Below are 20,302 nucleotides of genomic sequence, written 5' to 3' on the forward strand. Positions count from 1 at the left end.
ACACAGTAACTGCATAATATACTTGAAATATTGTGCCTTTCAACTGGAGCTGGAAATATAGTTTTAATTACAATTTCCAAGCATATAAATGACCAAGCGGAGTCGTGCTTAAAAGTGCGAAACTTGCAGTTCTAGATTATGCATAAGTTGTTGTCACAAGGCATGTTGATTTGAAGTATGGGGGAAACTAATCTATAATATAATGTAATAATATATAGAGGTCAGTGAGTGAAAAGCAAGTCTATAGCGAATGGTGTAAAGTTTTCAGTTGTGATTCCTGTAATAAGTGATAAAGTAAATAAATTAATCATTTTCATAATTTTGAAATTAAAAGTAGTTATTTTTGTTAATTGTTCACAATATAATTATTTTGTTTTGTTTATGCAATTTCCATGTTATGTTTCCAATTTGAATGCGTGGCATGTCATAATGAAGAAAGCCGAGGTACGAGTTTCCCGGAGTAGCTGAAGATGCCATCTAAACTATACCTCTATATCTCAATGCAACATATATTCTTTGGCTCTGTAGGCATCATTGTCCGACTCCGGTTCGAACATATAAGGCTGAACACCACTACTGACAGTTTCTAACATTTTCAATGCATGAGATTGTCCTGTTTTGTTGTTGCATGAGCTCTTGAAGCTCCACCCTCAGCAGCTCATTTGCATTTAAAGTGACACACAAAAACTCTGTGTTTTTGCTCACCCCCAAAAAGCAATTTTAACATGCTATAAAAAATTATCTGTTGGGTATTTTGAGCTAAAACCTCACATACACACTCTGGGGACATCAGAGACTTATTTTGCATTTTGTAAAATGAGGCATAATAGGTCGCCTTTAAAGGCAGCATAAGTTCTGCAGCATTTTCTCTTACAGTGTGGACAAACAATTTACTTCTCGCCAGTATCCCGTCACGTCAGAGACCAAAGGAGAAGGAATGAGAAATAAATGTGCTTAATGTATCCTGAGCACCTGTGAGCAGCTCTCTGATCTCCACGTCTGTTGTCTTGCGCAGGAGTCGCACGAGTGCAGGGATCCCACCGCAGTTCTTCAGGGCAATCTTGTTGTCGTCGTTGGCCTTGCCATAAACCAGGTTCCTAAGTGCGCCGCAGGCACTTCTGTGCACGTCAGTCATACGGTGATCCAGCAAGTCCACCAGCAGCTGAATCCCACCCTGCCTTCGTATCTGATACACAGAGCCAAACAAATATTGGTAGACATTTTTAGAAAAATGTTATCAATCAACCCTGCAGAAAAGATCTCAAGAATAGGGTCTAAATCTATCGGTTTAGATGTTGGTCGCCAGTACAGTGCATTAAATCAAACAAAAGTGTCATTAAAAACACTGATCAAAAATATCACAGTTTCCACTATTTCTTTAAAAAAATATTTTAAAGTTTTAAACATTTATAAATAAACATCATTTATTAGCATAAGGCGGCATGTCGTACAACCTGTCCATTTTGGCGTCTGTCTAGTTTGACTAGTTCCCACCAAGTGGCGAATAAACCGTTTTCTCCTTGTCAAAAGTTCATAAGCCTATATATTTTGCTATCCCAATTATACACTGTTATGTTTTTTTTTCCTTCTGTCCATATCCTGAAAAGACAACATTTTTAGGTCACCAGTTGAAAACCACTAAGTTAGAATGACCATACCAACACTAACCAACACAAACCAGCCTGAACCAGCATGGAAATTCAAATGAAGCTGAAATCCCCATGTCTGTTTTGGTTTAGTTCTAGTTCCTGTATCTGTTTCCTTTGTTCTCATTTTCCTGCCACAATTAGTTTCCTTGGCTACATATAAAGTTTCCTAGTGTGTGCTAGTTTGTTCCCTTGTTTACTGATTATGTTCACCTGTCTATCATTATGTCTCCCTGTGTATTTAAGCCCTGAGTTCTTTGCCTCGCATTGGAGTTATATTCTTGTATTGCCCTTCCTGGATTATTAAATACTGTGTTTATTGTTCACTCTGCGTCGTGCATTTCTCCTTTTTGGATTTACTATTGCAATGCCTGACACCCCACTGCAAAGATGTATTAGTACATAGCTTATGTCGAGCATGCAGAATGTGTTTGATGTTGCTATGCAGGAGTTACCTCTGATTTGATCTTGTTGTCTCCAAAGCACAAGTGCTGGAGGTAGGCGGCAGCGTTGGACTGTACCGATGGAAACTGGTGCTGCAGCATTTGGATGACCTCCGGCAGTTCAGGATCCCTCCAGCCAAATTCCCTGAAGAGGGACATATACACATAAAAGTGAACATGGAGAAGCGTTCACATAAAGAAACAATTTAACATTAAAAAAAGAATGTTTGTGAAGGTGTCTATCATAAAATATAACAGCATATTTCTCTCATATGGTGTATAAACATATATATACATATAATTTAATTCTCCTCTCTGGAGTCTCTGAATGTTTCTCTTCACAATTAAATCAAACCGAATGCAACATACTCTAACTTTCTGCCAAAATCTGTGATCTCCCGCTGTCAAATGCACTAGTTTTCTCCTTTGAAAATAGTTAAGTTATACTTATTAACATAGAAACGAATGCCAATAAACAATGAAAACAAATTAACCTCAAAATATGATGTATGACAGTGCTTTTAAGGAGAAAAAAAGAAAAAGAAAAAATACCACATGAGAAACAAAGGTTTTACAGATACCAGACGTCAGCGATCATTTTTTAAACTCAGATTTTCGTGCTTTCTGCAGAGGAACGTCAGATCACGGGTTATCTATACAGACAATGACATCTTCCCAGAAATCTCGGCCTTATAACGGGTATCAGTGACAGCTGTGCTATTGCCTGGAGCAGTCCTAAGGTGCCTGGAATCTCATAGGGGAAGATCTGCATTTCCTAAACCCCTGGGTCCCGCGACTTTGTCATTAGAATATCAGTACCAACACCGTGATTTAGGAAAGCAGCAAGAACAAATTCAACATACCATCCTGATGTCTGCTGTGAAAATACACTCATACTGCATGTAGGCAAGAGAGGAGAAAATTGTGCTTGACATTCAAGTCTTTTTCTCCCTCTCTTTTCCTCCGACCATCTATGCTACTACCATGTCAGAGGCTGTCAAACAAGAGGAACTGATTCAAATAATAAGATTCAGTATGAAAGAGATGGGGCGGTAATGATAGAAAGAGAACACAAGGAACGATGGAAGAGAAGAGATGAAAAATAAGACACTGGTGGAGGCAGAGAGAAAATGCAATGCTGCCAAAAAGCAACATGATGGACAAACATTTCTGGGTAAGAGGCACCATGGGAAACATCTATTGTAGCATGTCCCATTTCTCTCTAGCACAACCAGTAAACCTGAGAGGGCAATTGCGGTCATGAAAAGAAGAATGGGATCCATTGGGAAAAGGTCAAAAAGGAGATAATCCTGTAAGATGGGCACTTTGTTTTCACTCGCTGTATCTTTGTTGCTTTTTATCATTGTTTAACCTTGAGAAATGAATGCGTGTTTAAATCACATCTCACTAAGCTCCTATGTTGAGGGCTTTGTTCACAAAAATAGGGAACCAAGTACATTACAGAGGGTCGGAATTGCCCAACAGCCCACAAACTCTCCAATGCATTAGATGCAAAGACAGCAGGCTGTCATAAATCACAGGAGCGTGCTAATTGATAATGTTTGCGTTAATCAGTAATTAAAGCGTAACACAAAAAAGGCTGTAAAATGGATGAAGTTTATATGTTAATCAATGTGGCGCTGTCACACAAGTCAACTCTGGGTTAATTAGTGTAAATAAATTTTTGACAGAAGCTCTAAAATGACTCTGTTAATTAACTAGTGCACTAAAGTGAAATTATTCATTCAGTGTTTACCCTATATATAGGGCAATAAAGCAAAAGGCATGGCCCAATGCTTTACCAGCTTCTGAGTTTATCAAGAAGTGACATTTGTGTTTAACAAAGCAAAAGGCTAAAGGCCCTGGTATACTTCAAACGAAATCGAAGAAAGTGATGTGACGTCATTTCGAACAAAATCAGGCCAAAACTAAGTTCGTTTTGTGTTCTTTTTGGAAGTTCAAAACGGCTTGCCAAAGCGAACTTTCAGGAAAAGTTTGTTCCAGCTGCAAAACACCTTCGTACTACCATTGGTCAGTGACGATAACGTAATAGGAGGTGTGGGCTGAGGCTCCGCCTTCACTCGCGTGGAGAGCGTCTCTTGCTGCGTCCGAAAACTGGAAAATGCTGCCTTCTGAGGACACATTTCAAGGTAGTAAGGCATCAAGGCACGTCCGAATCCAATGTTAGCTTCACTTCCTGTCTCATGAGATACCTTTCTCAGATCGATTTTTGAAGGAAGCATAGATGTATCCTTGCAGATTAGATACAGTAGATTAGTAGATTGATATCCCACAATCCTGTGCTTTCCATTCTGTGACAGTTGAGCTAGAAAAATAAAGATGGCGTCCGAAAGTTGCGTTTGCTGCTCAGTTTGTGTGTAAATGTACGATTTTGACCAACATATTTCAATTTTGATATAATTTCTATCGAGAAATTATTACTGTAATAATTAAATATTTGTTTAGTTCTCACCAAAGCTCGCGCTATATTGCTGTAGATCATTAATCTGTTAGGCTGCCTCAGAAGTCTGTCCGAAATCAATTTCGTGAGGTACCTTCATGCACAAACGCTGCTGTACAAGTCATTCTCTTATAAGACAGCGAGGCAGCAAGACAGCTACCTAGGTTTTCGGACGCAGCCACCGACTCATTTGATCTGTAGAGTTTGTTGAGGTAAGATCTCCACGGGTGAAAACATGAACACACTGGTTAGCCGCTTTATAGTACAAAATGAAGTTGTGCTTGTAAAAAAACGAGGCACTAACACTGTTTTTCATGTTTGATACTGTAAAGCTGCTTGATTTTAAGCAATCCATTGAATGAAGTGCTATATGAAGACGTGACGTGACTGGAGTGCTAATTTGCAGAGCTCGTGCTAACATTCCCATGTTGTTATGATCAGACGATTTTCTTATGCTTTCTATAATAAATGCTTACTGTTTTCTCATTTTTGTTGTGTTTATTTTGTTAGTGAGAAGAAAGTGCACGGCACATATTTACATATTCATCTAAACGTCGCTCTCACGTCAGATGTTTGTTTACAGTATATCGCTGGTCACACATTTCGAATTTCGTTTTACCCCTAAACGAAGAACGAAAAAGAAGTTTGTTTGAAGTATACTGGAGCCTTAAAGCTAGTAAGCAGCTAATGATAATACTGATAATATTGATAATACAACCAATAACATTATACAACCATATAAAAACCAAGCACCTTGTGAATGTGGTACAACAGTTCAATAAAAAATATGTAAGATACTGCTGTGTAACTTACATAAGAGACTAAATATTTTTGCTAAACATATTTTTGCTCCATCTTTTAAAATAATTTCAAGTGAAGACACTGCCGAATTATATGTTGAATCTCTGATGAACACAATGAAATGGAACAAAACAAAAATTGTCTTCTTGATTCGGTTACATAATTTGCCATTTTTAACATAAGTGGGAACGGCCATTTTCAGTTTCAAAGTCAGCTGCTGCCAGTTATTTTAGCAGTTCAAAAAGAGTCCGTTATGCTGCTTGATGTTGCACACTGGTATTTGTTTATTATCGTGTCATTAACATTAGTTTGTACCACGAACAGTTTTAATGTTTACTGCATTTTTAGTTATTCTTAGTTGTTTACCTACACTGTAAAAAGAATTGTTAGTTGAACTTAAAAAAGTAAGTTACCTGGCTGCCTTAAAATTTTGAGTTCATTGAAATGAAAAATTTGAGTTAATACAATGAATACGATTGGTTTAATCAATAGAAACTCAAAATATTATCTTATCTGAACCACATTCATTATCTAAGTTGATTTGACAAAAGAAAAAATGTTGTGATGATAAATCATAAAAATATTTTTTTACAGTGTACGGTGGCTAATGAATTGGAAATTCACAGAAAATAGCTTACTTCTGCATTGAAAAATAAGGTGGATACACAGTCTTGTACCTGTCTTTTTCCCGATTTCCAACTGCAAGCAAGTTGGTGGTGTCAGTGACGATTTTTTACTAATGTAGAAAAGGAACAGGGAAATATCTTTGGCGCCAAGGCTGTTGAAGAAGTGGGCAGTCACAGTTTTGCTCTACACCCATAGATAATGCAGCATCACAGCATGAACGAATGCATACATACATAAGTGATGAGAACTAAACGTGTAGTAATGATTTAAATGTGCATAGCAGGGCACTCAGATTTATTGGATATTTGCTGCTCTAGAAACCGACTATATCATTTATGATTAAAGTCAGAATAGTAATGGCACCCTGCTCGTCCTCATTCGCATCATTAAACCTGAATCATTCCCAGCAGGCCAGTCCAACAGGGACACGCACATATGCAGAGTGCAAGCTGCTGCAGCCTGGTGACACTCCCTCCTCTCTGTCAAGTCTGTCACTGGCAGCCAAATCCTTAACCTCCCCATTATGACAATTAATGCCTGGGTGAGGCCACTCCCCCAGCACAGCTCCAGTCACTGTGACAGACCGTTGAAGCAGGGATGAACCTACCATTAATCACCAAACATGAATAATCGAACGTCTGCTCAGAACCCAGGCCTGCAAAAAATGTCATCCCTTGCCAAAGCCGGAGAAGGATTTGGCTGGGAAATGACTCATTCACGCTACAGAGAACAGAGAGCTCTTTCGTTATGTGCGCTCTCAGACTTGAGATTTCACCTCTCGCGGTCTGACATGGAGAGATGCTGTGGGTGGGTGGCTGGTCTACTAATAAACCGTTTGTCCCTTAAACTTCACCTGCAGGATCCACCACCTACAATTAAACTAAGCTTTGACCTTCATTCTAACAGTCAGAAACAAGAGAAGCTCTGTTCCAAAACCTAGTGTGCTGCCTACGTAGACAGTGCTTTAAGTTATGCACACAGACTTTAACAAAAAACGGGAGAATTAGCATTTGTCCTGGTGGGAAATTCATCGCTCATTGGAAAAAATACATTAAAATGTATTTATTTTACCCAATATTTGTGTATGCTATGTATTTTCAGGCTTATTAGAGAATCAAACAAAATGCAAATATAGAGTGCTGCAGGAATGAGGAAACTTCTGGTTTCATTTCCCCAAAGTCAATGGGTTTTTTGAATGGGTTTTTGGTTAATTTGGTTAAATTGGGTAATTTGGTTAGTTACCCCAGTTGCAATTTTTTAAAATTCATCTTCTCACTCCTCTGCTTTTACAGCCTTGTTATGTTTACTCACACTCTTGCAAACTATTCTAACTCAGACTTTCCAACTTTAAAATTTTAAAAACAGATTGAAATAGTTGTCGAAAGCTTAGTGATGGTGACGTTAAAGCCATGCCAGTCGTGGTGTAGTTCTCACTTTAGCTTTTCACATATGGAAATTGTATTTAGGCTTCAAAATTCCTAAAAGTGGCGTTCATTTGTGAAGATTGCCTTGATGACCAAAGTGTGTAAGAATCAGACTTTTGTTGGTCACAGAGCTTATTTTCTGCAATAATACAAAAGCCAAAGGAAAAAAATTTTTTCAGGGGAACCAGGATGATGATCTTCTGGGTTGGCTTACAAAATTGCGTCACTCTATTACTTTAGCACTCTATTAAACTCTACTTAGTCTTCTGTGAGAAGCTTTACTTGTGTGGTGAGGTTCATTGACTGTATGCTGCCTATATATGCAGCAGGGCTGCTCACTAGTTTTGGAACAAAGAGAGAGAGAAAGAAGTGGGTCGTCTTGTCCATTGATTTATAAAAGGTTTGCTAGGCATGCAGCCTGAAAATCCTTCAGCAGAGGTTGATGTAACATTTGAGCACTCACTGGATTGAGACAAACTCTCCTGTTTGTGACAGGTCTTTGTTTGGGCTTTTGTTCTGGTTCAGTCAGGTGAGCCTATCTTTCATCCCCATAGCAGAAACATTAACACCACAAAACCCAGCTTCGTGTTGCAGCGCAACAGCTGAAATAACCCTCGGGGCCAGAGGAAGAAGAGGATAAACCCCTTGTGGACCACTGAATGTTTTGTGGCATAAAAAAACAGCCAAATAAAAGCATCATAAATTATGCATTCAAGATGCTTGACTAAGCGTGATTATTAGAAATAGAGTTAATGCATTGATATTTTGAAAGGGATGCAGCGGAGGTAAATCTAATAAAGTCTTTATGCGAGATGCACATGGATCCTCCTCAAAAAATAAAAATGTCAGTTTATTGGTAAGTGGCTAATGTGGGGAAATCAGCAGCATACTATGATAGGATTTATTCTACAAATTCTACATTATTTCCAGCGAATCTACAAATTTTATCATAATATATGAATATATAAAGCACTGCAAGATAGTAACAATTCACTCACAAATAACAATGTTTACATATGATCTTAAACAGTATGTTTTTCATTATGTGTCGATTTTAAAATTCTGGCCTATACAATAAGACAATAATTATTTGTTATGGGCAAAAACCGATAAATGGCTAATATTATAAATGCATACTACTATGCAGTATTAAAAAACTAATATAAATATTATGAATGTTGTGTCACAACATTATAAAGTACAGTATTATAGAAAAATAAAAAAGAAATAAAGAAGAACAAATATTCCTTTAGAAATGTCAACAAATAATAGAGAAATCATAGATATATAGTGCATTGTTATGTTTTAATTATCACAGTATCTTTTAAAAAAAAAAAAACTTTTATCTTCCTCTATTTTTAGCAGTGATTTCATTGGCAAGGTTAAAGGGGCTCAATGTAAAATTCAGAAACTCTTGTTATTAGCGACACCGGTGGCTATTAAGTGAACTGCAGCCAGCAACTTCTTGCTTGAGCTCGCGCTCGTGCACACGTAAAGTAGAAGAGGCTGAACGTGATTCAAGGCCCCGATGTACTTACGCCAAGTTCCTTTTCGTCTTTACTTAGAAGTAAAATGAATTTGGAAATACCTTTGCAGCAATGTACTGTTAACGAACATTCAGACGGCGCCCACGCTGCTGAGAGCGACGTTTAGATGAATATGTAAATGTGAACTGTGAGCTTTCCTCTCAAAAACAAAAATGAAAGTGGTGTCTTTTTTTTCGCAAAAATAATAAAAGAAAATTCAAACAATGCACTCAATTAGTCAGTTCTCTGTCATGTCTTGCTCAAAGACAGAAACGGCATTGCTAAGTGCCACATGTTCAAAGTGTGTGCATCGTCAACATATCTGCCACACTGCAGGCCTGTTTGTATGTCATACAACTAGCTTCTGGCATTACGGGCAAATGAATAAAGAACTTACACATGCTGAACAGAGTAAATAAGACCAGTCACCAGCCCATGTAATCACTGCAGCTCTAGCTTGTGGCTTAGCCGCTGAAGCGTGCACACTGTTAAAACAAACACTCTAATGAGCATAGAGCTCCTCTGTCCTCTCGGCTTGCTCCCTGGCTTTCCTATTCAAACAAGAGCAAAGCGCTGAATAAGCTTCACGCACATGAAACATGCACTTCATGCACTTCCATTCTGGTGCGTGCTTTTGTCTGAAAGAAAATGAGCGCTGTAACAACAACATGTGACAGCTCAATCAAAGACGGTGTGCATACAAAAGAATTGTGGGTTCATGGATAAAGGCGATGTTGAAATACCTTTTTTCTATCCCACCTTAAAGGCACAGTCCAGCCCAAAAATGAAAAATCTGTCATAATTTACTCAGTTTACTCATGTCATTTCAAACCTGTATGACTATCTTTCTCATTTATTGTATGGACACAAAAAAAAGGTCAGGAAGGACATGATTGTGAGTAAATGCTGACAGATTCCTTACGATTCCTATCACTGACAGCCACAAAACAGCAATACTGGCTTGACCGTGAGTTTGGAGCAGGATTATCTGCTTGTCCAACCAATGGAAGATATGGGGAATGTTTGGGAAACATATTTGACAACAGTAATTGTTGCAAATTGTTGTTGCAACTCCGGTTACAGTTGTTAGTTACACATTTCATATTTAAAGTCGCAATGAAATCAAAATTTACCATTTTTATTTTTATGGAATATGTTTATTATAAATGATTTATCCATGCACATCATTATTTTTTACTAAAGTTGATCGCAATTTCCATTTCATGCTGACTTTAACATGATTTACCCAAGTAGTACCTTGATTAACATCCTTATTTGGTCATCCACAGCATTCCTGAGATACACTTAGGGGGTCTGAACAATGTTCATATCAATACACTGCGTTCCAAATTATTATGCAAGTGACATATCAGTAAGATTTCAGTACAATAAACATTCAGATTTTAGTTTTTCTAAGAAAATGTTTGTTTATTTATCCATGTCTTTTTAGATAACTGGTATCAATCTCAGACAAAATAATTTGCCAGATCTATGAAAACCCTACTTAGAGGTTGTTCCACATTATTAAGCAAGTCACAGTTCTCATGCAATATGGGGAGGAAGAAAGATCTTTCTGAAGATGAAAAGCATGAAATGGTCCAATGTTGTGCAAAAGGCATGAAAACAACCAATACTGTGTGAAACTGAATGGAGATTATTGAATTATCATAAGATTTGTGAGTGATATAGAGCACAGCAGAAATCGGTCAGATAAAGGTTGATAAAGGTTTATTAAGGAAAGTTCCTGTCAAAAAAATGAATTGTATTAAATGGGTAGCTATAAAAAAGCCAATGTTGAGCAGCAAACAGGTATTTGAAGCTGCTGGTGTTTCTGGAGTCTTGAGAAGCTCTCCATGCAGGCTGGCAGTTGTGCGTAAAGATGCATTTCAGCCACTCCAAACCAAACCCTCACAAAGAGAAACATTTACAGTGGGTGTAGAAATACATTTTCAAACAGTTTTATTGCTGTGGTGTTTTTTTGCAGCATGCGATAGTGCATAGTGCATTGTATTTCAGAAGGCACTATCCTCCTTTTTATACCATAGCTGAAAATGGCCAGTTATGAACTCCACATATCTTGAAAAAGTCATTTTAATACCCTCAGAGACCCTAAAGGGACCTTCCATCTCACTTCCCAATATTCCAGCCCAAATCATCACCCGCCAGCTCCTTGCTGACGTCGCAGTCTTGTTGGAACGTGGTGGCCATTCACCAGCCATCCAGAAATCCATCCGTTTAGACCATCCATTGTAGTACAGCATTAGTCAGTGAATAAAATTATTTAAAAATGAGTCTTCATGTATTTCTAAACCCACTGTAAACATTTCTCTTTGTGAGCTTTGGTTTAGAGTGGCTAAAATATATCTTTACGCACAACTGCCAGCCTGCATGGAGAGCTTATTGAGACTCCAGAGACACCAGAAGCTTCAAATACCTGTTTGCTCAATACTGGCTTTTTTATAGCTGCTCTTTTAATACAATTAATTTTTTTGACAGGAACTTTAACTGATAAGCCTTTATCTGACCGAGTTCTGCTGTGCTCTAAATCACTCAAAAATATTATGATAATTTGATAATCTCCATTCAGTTTCACACAATATTAGTTGTTTTCATGCCTTTTGCACAACATTGCACCATTTCATGCTTTTCATCTTCAGAAAGATCTTTCTTCCTCCCCATATTGCATGAGAACTGTGACTTGCTTAATAATGTGGAACAACCTCTAAGTAGGGCTGGGCGATATATCACATGCGATTCTGAACGCGATATTGCGTGGCTTGTCCGTGAACTACGGCTCTGTCTATTAAAAGGCGCTCCATTTGAAAGCAGGTGATGGCGATTTAGCGGTAATCAGGGAACCGGTTTCACTGACGAAATGCGCGTGAGAATCGCATGCGATATATCGCCCAGCCCTACCTCTAAGTAGGGTTTTCATAGATCTGGCAAATTATTTTGTCTGAGACTGATACCAGTTATCTAAAAAGACATGGATAAATAAACAAACAAACAAACATTTTCTTAGAAAAACTAAAATCTGAATGTTTATTGTACTGAAATCTTACTGATATGTCACTTGCATAATAATTTGGAACGCAGTGTATATCATTTACTTCTGATTTTTTTTAGGGCAGGTTAAGGTTAGGCTATATTGTTCCAGAACCAACATAATATGTTCTACTACAGTAAATCATGTTGTGGAGCAACTAACCAGCAGTCAGTTTGAGATTACAGATGGGTAATTCTGACAGCTCTCACCCTACAGTAGAATGAACCTCTAATATGCTGTTTTGACAGCCATAAGAGGAACTGGGGACTCAGAGAGCTGCTAACGGTCACATAAATATGATTTGTGCAGCCAGGAGAGGTAAGCTCTAGCAGGGTGTGAACATGCGACCCGCAGTTGACCCATTATTTAGGAAATAGTGGTCAGCAGTGTTGTGGATTCAGCACACACATGCTTGAATGGTCCTGAGAGGAGGCTTGAACTGTCTGCAATGAGAGAGGTCAGGAAATGTCTCTGTCACATTCAGTGACCACTTCATCTCCTGCCACCCACTCAGAGCACAGATCAGAGAATCAACACTGCACTTCTCAGCTTTAGACTATATCAATGCAGTGTTGAAAGAGGCAAATGCTTCTGACATTTTAGTCACATAAATTTGATGTCCACAAAATGGTCAAATAAATCCTCACATCTTATATTACTAGTATTATACTGGAATCAAAAGAGTTCTGTTGAATCACAGAGGAGCGTATGCATTATGACAAAGGTGCAAGTCTTGTCTGTAATATTTTGATGGATACAGAGGATCCTAAATCTCTGGAAAATGACATTACATACATAATTAAAGGTGCAGTAGGAGATCAAGGAAATGCTAACGTTAGCCTGCTAGCATCGAAAGCATCCCAATCTCCCCGCAAATCTCCATCCAAAGCCACGTCTCTTCCAAAACACATGAACACGCACAGCGGCTCTCGGCAAAGTGTCACAAAAGATGGTGTTAAACTACCTCATATCTCAAACCACATAATATTACAATAATAATGAATGTAAACAACTTAGAGAGCTTGTACCTGACTGCTGCAGATTCATTTAGGTGTTGATACTGTTGACGTGGAAACGCATAATTCCAAGTCTGACTGAACAGCTCCGGTTAGAACGTCACGAGTTGCCATCTCTTAATTACGGTAGTTATGGTGTGAACGCAGCATAAGCTCATTGTTTTGATTCAGTAGGAACTGTAAAAGTTGGCTGCTGTTTGTTTGCGGTGCTCCGTGACTGACGTCTGTCTACATAAAGTCTGCATAGCATGAAACCAAGCGGCAACCTCCCCCAGTTTCTCGTGAAGCCAATACGGAAGTAACTTAAACTGCGATTCATCGAGTGGCCGCTAGGGACAGGCTGCAAAAGGGAGCAGAATCTCATTGACCATCATGTTAAAACAGCCAAGTTTATAGCAGAAAAAAACATGTTTACACTCTGGTTCAAATTGTGTTTTGGTCTATACTGCTAATTTTGCCTTTCATGACAACTCTGAGGGGGGTGAATTTTTTTATAACTCATCCGTTTAAATTATATTAAGCCTTAAAGTTCTGCATAATTAAGGGCGTGGTCACTTGAGTGACAGGTGGATTGGCGCTGCTGTCTGTGAGCCGTCCTGTTACCTCAGCTAATTCCAGCCGCTGAATTTGGCATCTCAGCCGTATTTGTGCCTTTTTTCTGGATTATTTTATACAATATATGGCTTGCTGCATACTTGAGACAGATGTCAGTCTGTGTACATGTGCTCGCATGCGGATCGTTGGATCGTCGTGGCATTGGCTAAAAGTTTTGTTCCTGAGATTTACTACAATGACAATACCAGGAGGATATACAACTCCAACAGCACTGCTTGGATATTATAACTAAAACTGCTGCACTATTTTGAAAAATTATACTTTGGACACATGCTCATTAGTTTGAGAGAACATTTGAGAGTTATACAGATATCTGGTACTGTACATATAGAGTTTTACATTATAAACGATGCTCAGATTGCATCCTTTCTTGAAGAACGATGATGGAGAGCAAATTATTCCTTAGATATGTAATGCAAACGATGGATAATATATAAAGATTTCATGGATTTAACGCTTTCGTGAACAAAAAGTAGTATTTTTATGTTTTGAAATGGACATTTTACCCAAGTGCAACGGATTGGATTCATCTCGCGATCTCTTTTTCATTAAAGGTATGAAGTCCCAGTTGATTTTTTGTGTTATTTGCACACCCCACACAAATTAATTAGCCTACTGGTGTTAGAGCATCTAACGTTATAACGTTATCTTAAAAATCACCGTAGATTGACAGTAAAACTTTAGTACTTTCTAATGGTATTGTTATCTTTATTAATATTTTAGATAGTATCTAAGATAGATATGCTAGGCGGGCGTGGTTTCAGCAACAAGTTGCATGGGCTCCAACTACATCCCGCCTCTTTGCCCATTTTCAGTTATCAGAGTGACGTGTGGTCACATGCAGCTAAGATGGCCGCGGCCTCATTTACGCGTCAAAACAACTGCTGTTCAGAACTCTATGGGTGACGTCACGGACACTACGTTCATATTTTTTTACAGTCTATGCATGAAACGCGCTGATGATGTATGTATGATGATCTATCTATCTATCTATCTATCTATCTATCTATCTATCTATCTATCTATCTATCTATCTATCTATCTTTTTTTTCATTTTTGAAAGAAGTTTACTAAAGCAGCATTTATTTGATCAAAAATACAGTAAAAATACAGTAATATTGTGAAATATTACAATTTATGGTAATAATAATAATGGTTTCCTATTTTAATATATATATATATATATATATATATATATATATATATATATATATTTTTTTTTTTTTTTTTTTTTTTTTAATGTAATTTATTCCTATGATGGCAAAGCTGAATTTTCAGCAGCTTTTATTTTAGTCTTCAGAGTCACATGATCCTTCAGAAATCATTCTAATATGCTGATTTTGTGCTTAAGAAAGATTTTTTTTTATTATTATCAATGTTGAAAACTGTTGTGTTGCTTAATAGTTTTGTGGAAATCACGTTTTTTCATATAGAATATGAGTAGAAAGTTCTAAAGAAAAGGATTTTGGATTAAACTGAAAAGTATTTACTGTCACCTTTTGTCAATTTAAAGCATCTTTCCTGAATAATTTGAATATTAATTAAACGTGTGTGTATATATATATTTTTTTTTCTTCTTTTTTTCCTTAACATTCATGAGCCATTCATAACATAAGGTTTATAATGCGTCTTATCTTGTTTGACTCATTTCATTTTCAATGCTGTCCAATGGCACTTTTAGCATAGTTTTACTGTACTAACACTAATTGTAGCAATTATTCTGACAAAAAGCATAGTAAATGTTTGTAAGAAATATTGCAAGTGCAGTCTCACTTAATACACTTCAAAATGACAACACAAACTAAATCCATCTCCATCTTAACATGTTTTGTTGCCAATACAGTGATTCTATTATGCACAATGTGGTACACAACAACATAATCATGGCTGTTGCTTGCATTGAAAGGAAGACAATGGTGTTAAATAAAAGTAAAAAGAAAGGATAATAAGCATGCTTTAACATAAAATGATAACAAAACGATGAATAACAACACAACAGGAGACACGCACACACACGCACACACACGATGTGATGCTTTGCAGCAATGAACAAACTCTGGTTACCTATGGAAAAGCCAACAGAGATCTGAACATCTACTCTTCGTGTAACTCTATGACTGATTTCTATAACTCTATTAATCTAATTAATCAAAAATGACTTCAGACTTGACCACAAATTAATCTTTCTGTGGATGAATAAAGGCCTAGTGCTCTTCTTGTAAACACAGTGCAGAAATGTTGAGAGGAAATCCATAAAAAACATATTCTGACATATTCTGTAAAGCAAAGCTTGTCTCAACACAGTCATGCTGCCCAGGCATATGATGTTGAGTAGAGAGGAGAACAGTGCTTTTGTGGATGAGGAGTAGAAATGTAAATAAATGTTGGATTACTTTGTCATTCTTTGCTCGGCTTGATTTTGATTCCAGACAAGGAATTCAGGGTCGTACCTATCAGGAGACAGGCAGAGAGAGAGACAGGGTAGGTGTCTAGCACAAAGGGATTTGACATTTTTTAAAATAATGTATTTACGCTTAGCTGTCTTCTTGCTGCTGCATGAACATATTACACATTTGACTCTCAACATGCACTACAAAGTTTATTTGTTGCTGGTTTTTATTAAAGAGGGGTCTCACATAATGGAAAAGAACTCCCATCCATATAATTCCAGTGTAAACTAGACATTATAGAGACTGCAATAGCTTATTTTTGGGAGAGATCAGCTTTCACATTTCCAGTTAGTGCAAGTACTGATATATGTTAATTCCTCTGCATTCTACTTTTAGAGAGAAAAAAAAAACACATTACATTTCTCAAGACAATCATCTAGATCAGGGGTTTTCAAACTTAAGTTAACATAGGATATTAATTGAACATGACAACAATAAATAAGCCTAACACAATTGCAAAATTTGTCATTTTTACTTTTTTTCATTCTGCTTTCTAAAGACTGATTAGAAATTTTATTGTTTTCCATTTTGTAGCTTTCTATGTATATTCTCTGTAAAACTGCTCTGAAACAATATTTATCTGAAGAAAAAACTGAACATTAATTTAAATTGAATTTTTGTAAGGTTTATATGTCCAACATTACTGTGAGTAAAACTCAATACGAAGTAAATTCTCTCCAAAAGAACAATGACAATAAAAAATCTAATTTAGTAAACATGTTTCTTATATAATAGTACTAACATTTCTAGGTACAAATATTTCACACAGTAAAAATGAAACATCTATCATCATATTTATGGGTCCTTGGAGTCATTCAAAATGTTTGAAATCCCCTGATCTAGATGTTCCTGTTTCTTCATAAGACGTACAAGGAGTTATAATGCAGTGTCTTATGTATATACAATATTTTGATACAAATGATCTTTTAGTTAATAATACTGTTCTCTATATAATTTGCAAGGATTTTGGTGATAAACTGTGGCCGGTATGGTTGCCAGACCCACCCTTTAATATACCAAACACAATTAGTGAACCAAAGATAAAAGACGACATTGTTTGACATGTTCTGAAATTGTCTGTGCATATCTGTACATTGTTTGCAGCCAGTAAATGCAATGCATCACACGTCATACCACCTCCACCATAACCACTAGCAGTGAGAAGACATGGGAGAAAAACAAAAGAATGAGGGGTCAACAAAAGGGATGGCAAAAAAAATCAACAAAAACAAGGTCAAATCAGCAGAAAAAGCAAGCAAACAAAAAAAGAGAAAGTCATACAGTACTTTAGTTCACAAGAGATGATCGTCAATGGCCTCTCAGCACATCAAATTAATGTCACACGATAAAACCAAAAATATGCTTAATACCAATATAAAGACAGAGTGAAAAAGGTGGAACTGACTACCTCTCTATAAAATCATGCGCTATCATTATAGAAGAGTGTTTACTTTTGTGACAAATGTGCAATAGGTTTTTGTGATTTTGGCTTTTGTTAGTATAGAGTAAACAGGCAATCTGAGGTACTACAGGAAGTGAGGTCATGTGAAGTCTGATTCATGCTGTAGTGGAGAGTGGAATAAGATGTGTCACCCCCTTAATCACACAAACTGCAATTTTTATTTTTATTTTATTTTTTACATGTGACCATGCCCATCATATAAAGCTGCTTGAAAGATTGAAAGATGCAGAGAGTGAGAATTTTAATTAAATTTTTTAAAATTTGTGCTGTCAAACAATTAATCGCAATTTACATGTATACATTAGGGGTTGAACCGACTAATCGACTAGTCGACTTTTAATGCTCTGCCGTGACACTTTAAGCATGATGTCAACTAGTCGCTGGTCATAGCCTATAGAGGGCGCAGCAGGATAAAGTCCACATTTACGCTCCATATTTAACAGTTACTGACAAATATATATATATATATATTTTTTTGTTAATATATACATGCATGTGTGTGTGTATTTATATATACATAATAAATATACACAGTACACACACATTTATTATGTAAACACAAACTTTTATTTTAGATGCAATTAATCGCAGTTAATCATTTGACAGCACTATTTAAAATATATTTAATATGGATGAATTTTAATTGTATAAAACTATGAAATTTCTTTGGCAAAATATCGGTTAGGTATACTACAATTCAAAAGTTTGTGGTCAGTAATTTTTTTTTACTTTCATTCAGCAAGAATGCATTAAATTGATCAAAAGAGAAAGATATTCAAATGATACATAAGATTTCTGTTTCAAAAATATCTATTCTATCAAAGAATCATGAAAAAAAAAAAGTATCAGAGATATTAATAAGAAATGCTTCTTGAGCCACAAATCACTATAATGAAGTTTATTTGAAGTACTGGAATAATGTAGCTAATGTCAGCTTTGCTATCACAGGAATACATTACATTTTAAAATATATTAAAATAGAAAACAGTTATTTTAAATATAATAATATTTCACAATATTTTTTTACTGTAGTTTTGATCAAATAAATGCAGCCTTGGTGAGCATAAAATATTTACCCCCAATGAAATGTTTTTTTTTTTTTGAGAAGTCATATTACTATGGCTCTGTGTTACAGATGCTTTATTCTAGATTCAATTGACATCAGACATCCTGAAATGTAATTAGCTGTATCACTTCTCGTTTCCCCTTGCCCAAGGACAAATTAAACTAAACAATGACACAGCTTACACCACTCTCTCCTACAATGTCTTCATTGACAACTTGTGCATGTGAAGCTTTATTTGATTTGTTAATCACACTGCATGTCAGTTTGACTCTAATTCTCACTAACTGAGTGAGATCTCTGTGTGCTGTTCCTTCAAGATGTATTAGACAGTGGGAGGACTCACCTGGGGTCCTTCTGGATGCTGTCAACAGAGGGCGACCTGACCAGCGTAGCTTCCGGGGGCAAAGCAGGCCCCGATTTGCTGTAGGGCGAGTCTGTGGAGGGGCAGAACTGTAGTGTACGGTAGGGGTTGGCATAGTCGGCGGTGGAGGCACCAGGGCCAGTGGCGTAGCCGGCACGGGGGAATGTTCCCGTGGCGTTCTGGCTTCCCGTGCGCTGCAAGGGTATGGAGTCAACACCGGGAGAGGAAGGGGCTACAGCAGGAGAGTAGGGACAGAGCAGAAAGTTCAGGACCTGGTCACAAAACTGGTTCATTGGATCTTTGGGTGCAGCAAAAGGTGAAAAACGTTACATGTTGACCAGGTATTACAATCATAAGAGAGGAGGAGGAGGAGGACAGAAGGAGCAAAACAGAACAGAAAGGATGTTAAACCATCGAAATAACAAACTGACCCATAATGATAGCTCTTCAGTAGGTGCTTTATTAGCTTGTCTGACTGTCAATGCAAAACAGTTTTTTTCTCTCTGGCCTGCTTTTGTTCAGATTTGAATAGCTACCCAGAAACCACCACTGATGGCTGTTCATCCTGACGGCAGAGTTTTCCAGCTGACTGGAGCTCAGAGCCGTGCTGGAAACATTCCCGCTTTAAAGTCAACATGAACGTTAACTTTTTCTTTTTTTTTGCACAAGCCAGGTGTGCACGATTCATCTGTTCGCATTCTAAATTTTTAAAAAAAAATTAATTTAATTTTATTTATTTTTCCATGTTAGCACCAAAAGCTATATAAAACAGGATCGTTTTAAACACAATGACAAGCAATAAACAAACTCTTGCAGCATACAAATTTGTTTAAGATACTTAAATTTGATTAAAAAAAAAATGTCCTGGTGGGACCTTTTTAAAAAACGTCTTGTAAATCTTTTTACATCATTCCCTTTTATTTTTCCATTTTTCCATTTTTATGGTATATAATGCCTATTTTCACAACCAATCAATTCTGAAATTATACCCTACATATACAGTTTGACCCGAAAATACATTATGTTAAGGCAGTAAAATGAGTTATGAACAGTGTTTGATGTTGACTTTCAATACCAGTCAGGTGAACAAGCTAGGTGGAAAAGATTCAAGGTATAGTTCACTCAAAGTTTAAAATGCTGTCATCATTTACTCACCCTCAAGTCATTCTAAACCTGTATGGCTTTTTTTCTGTGGAACATAAAAACAGATATTTTGAAGAGCGTTGGGGTGAAAAAGAAAGTGTACTCCAATGACTTTCTTTGTATGAACAAAAAACACTTTAATTTTTCAAAATTATTTCCTTTATGTTCCACGGAAGAAAGAAAGTCATACACATTTGGAACAACATGAGGGTAAG

At 36.9% G+C, this 20,302-nt stretch overlaps 1 protein-coding gene across 8 annotated transcripts in view; it reads right to left on the reverse strand.

The window, feature by feature from the left end:
- Positions 1-20,302, reverse strand: part of ctnnd2b (catenin (cadherin-associated protein), delta 2b) — a 105,367-nt gene that overhangs the window by 28,911 nt on the left and 56,154 nt on the right. For 6 of the 8 annotated variants that reach the window (XM_048164084.1, XM_048164080.1, XM_048164079.1 and 3 more), the window contains 4 exons: positions 18,927-19,176; positions 15,999-16,055; positions 2,102-2,234; positions 973-1,186 (listed from right to left, as the gene is read on the reverse strand). In XM_048164084.1, the coding sequence (XP_048020041.1) occupies positions 973-1,186; positions 2,102-2,234; positions 15,999-16,055; positions 18,927-19,176 (654 nt within the window). The remainder of the gene's footprint in view (positions 1-972; positions 1,187-2,101; positions 2,235-15,998; positions 16,056-18,926; positions 19,177-20,302) is intronic. The other 2 variants (XM_048164082.1, XM_048164081.1) reach the window with 1 other exon arrangement.

The sequence above is a fragment of the Megalobrama amblycephala genome, linkage group LG17 (genome assembly GCF_018812025.1).
Source record: "Megalobrama amblycephala isolate DHTTF-2021 linkage group LG17, ASM1881202v1, whole genome shotgun sequence".
Classification (NCBI taxonomy): Eukaryota; Metazoa; Chordata; class Actinopteri; order Cypriniformes; family Xenocyprididae; genus Megalobrama; species Megalobrama amblycephala.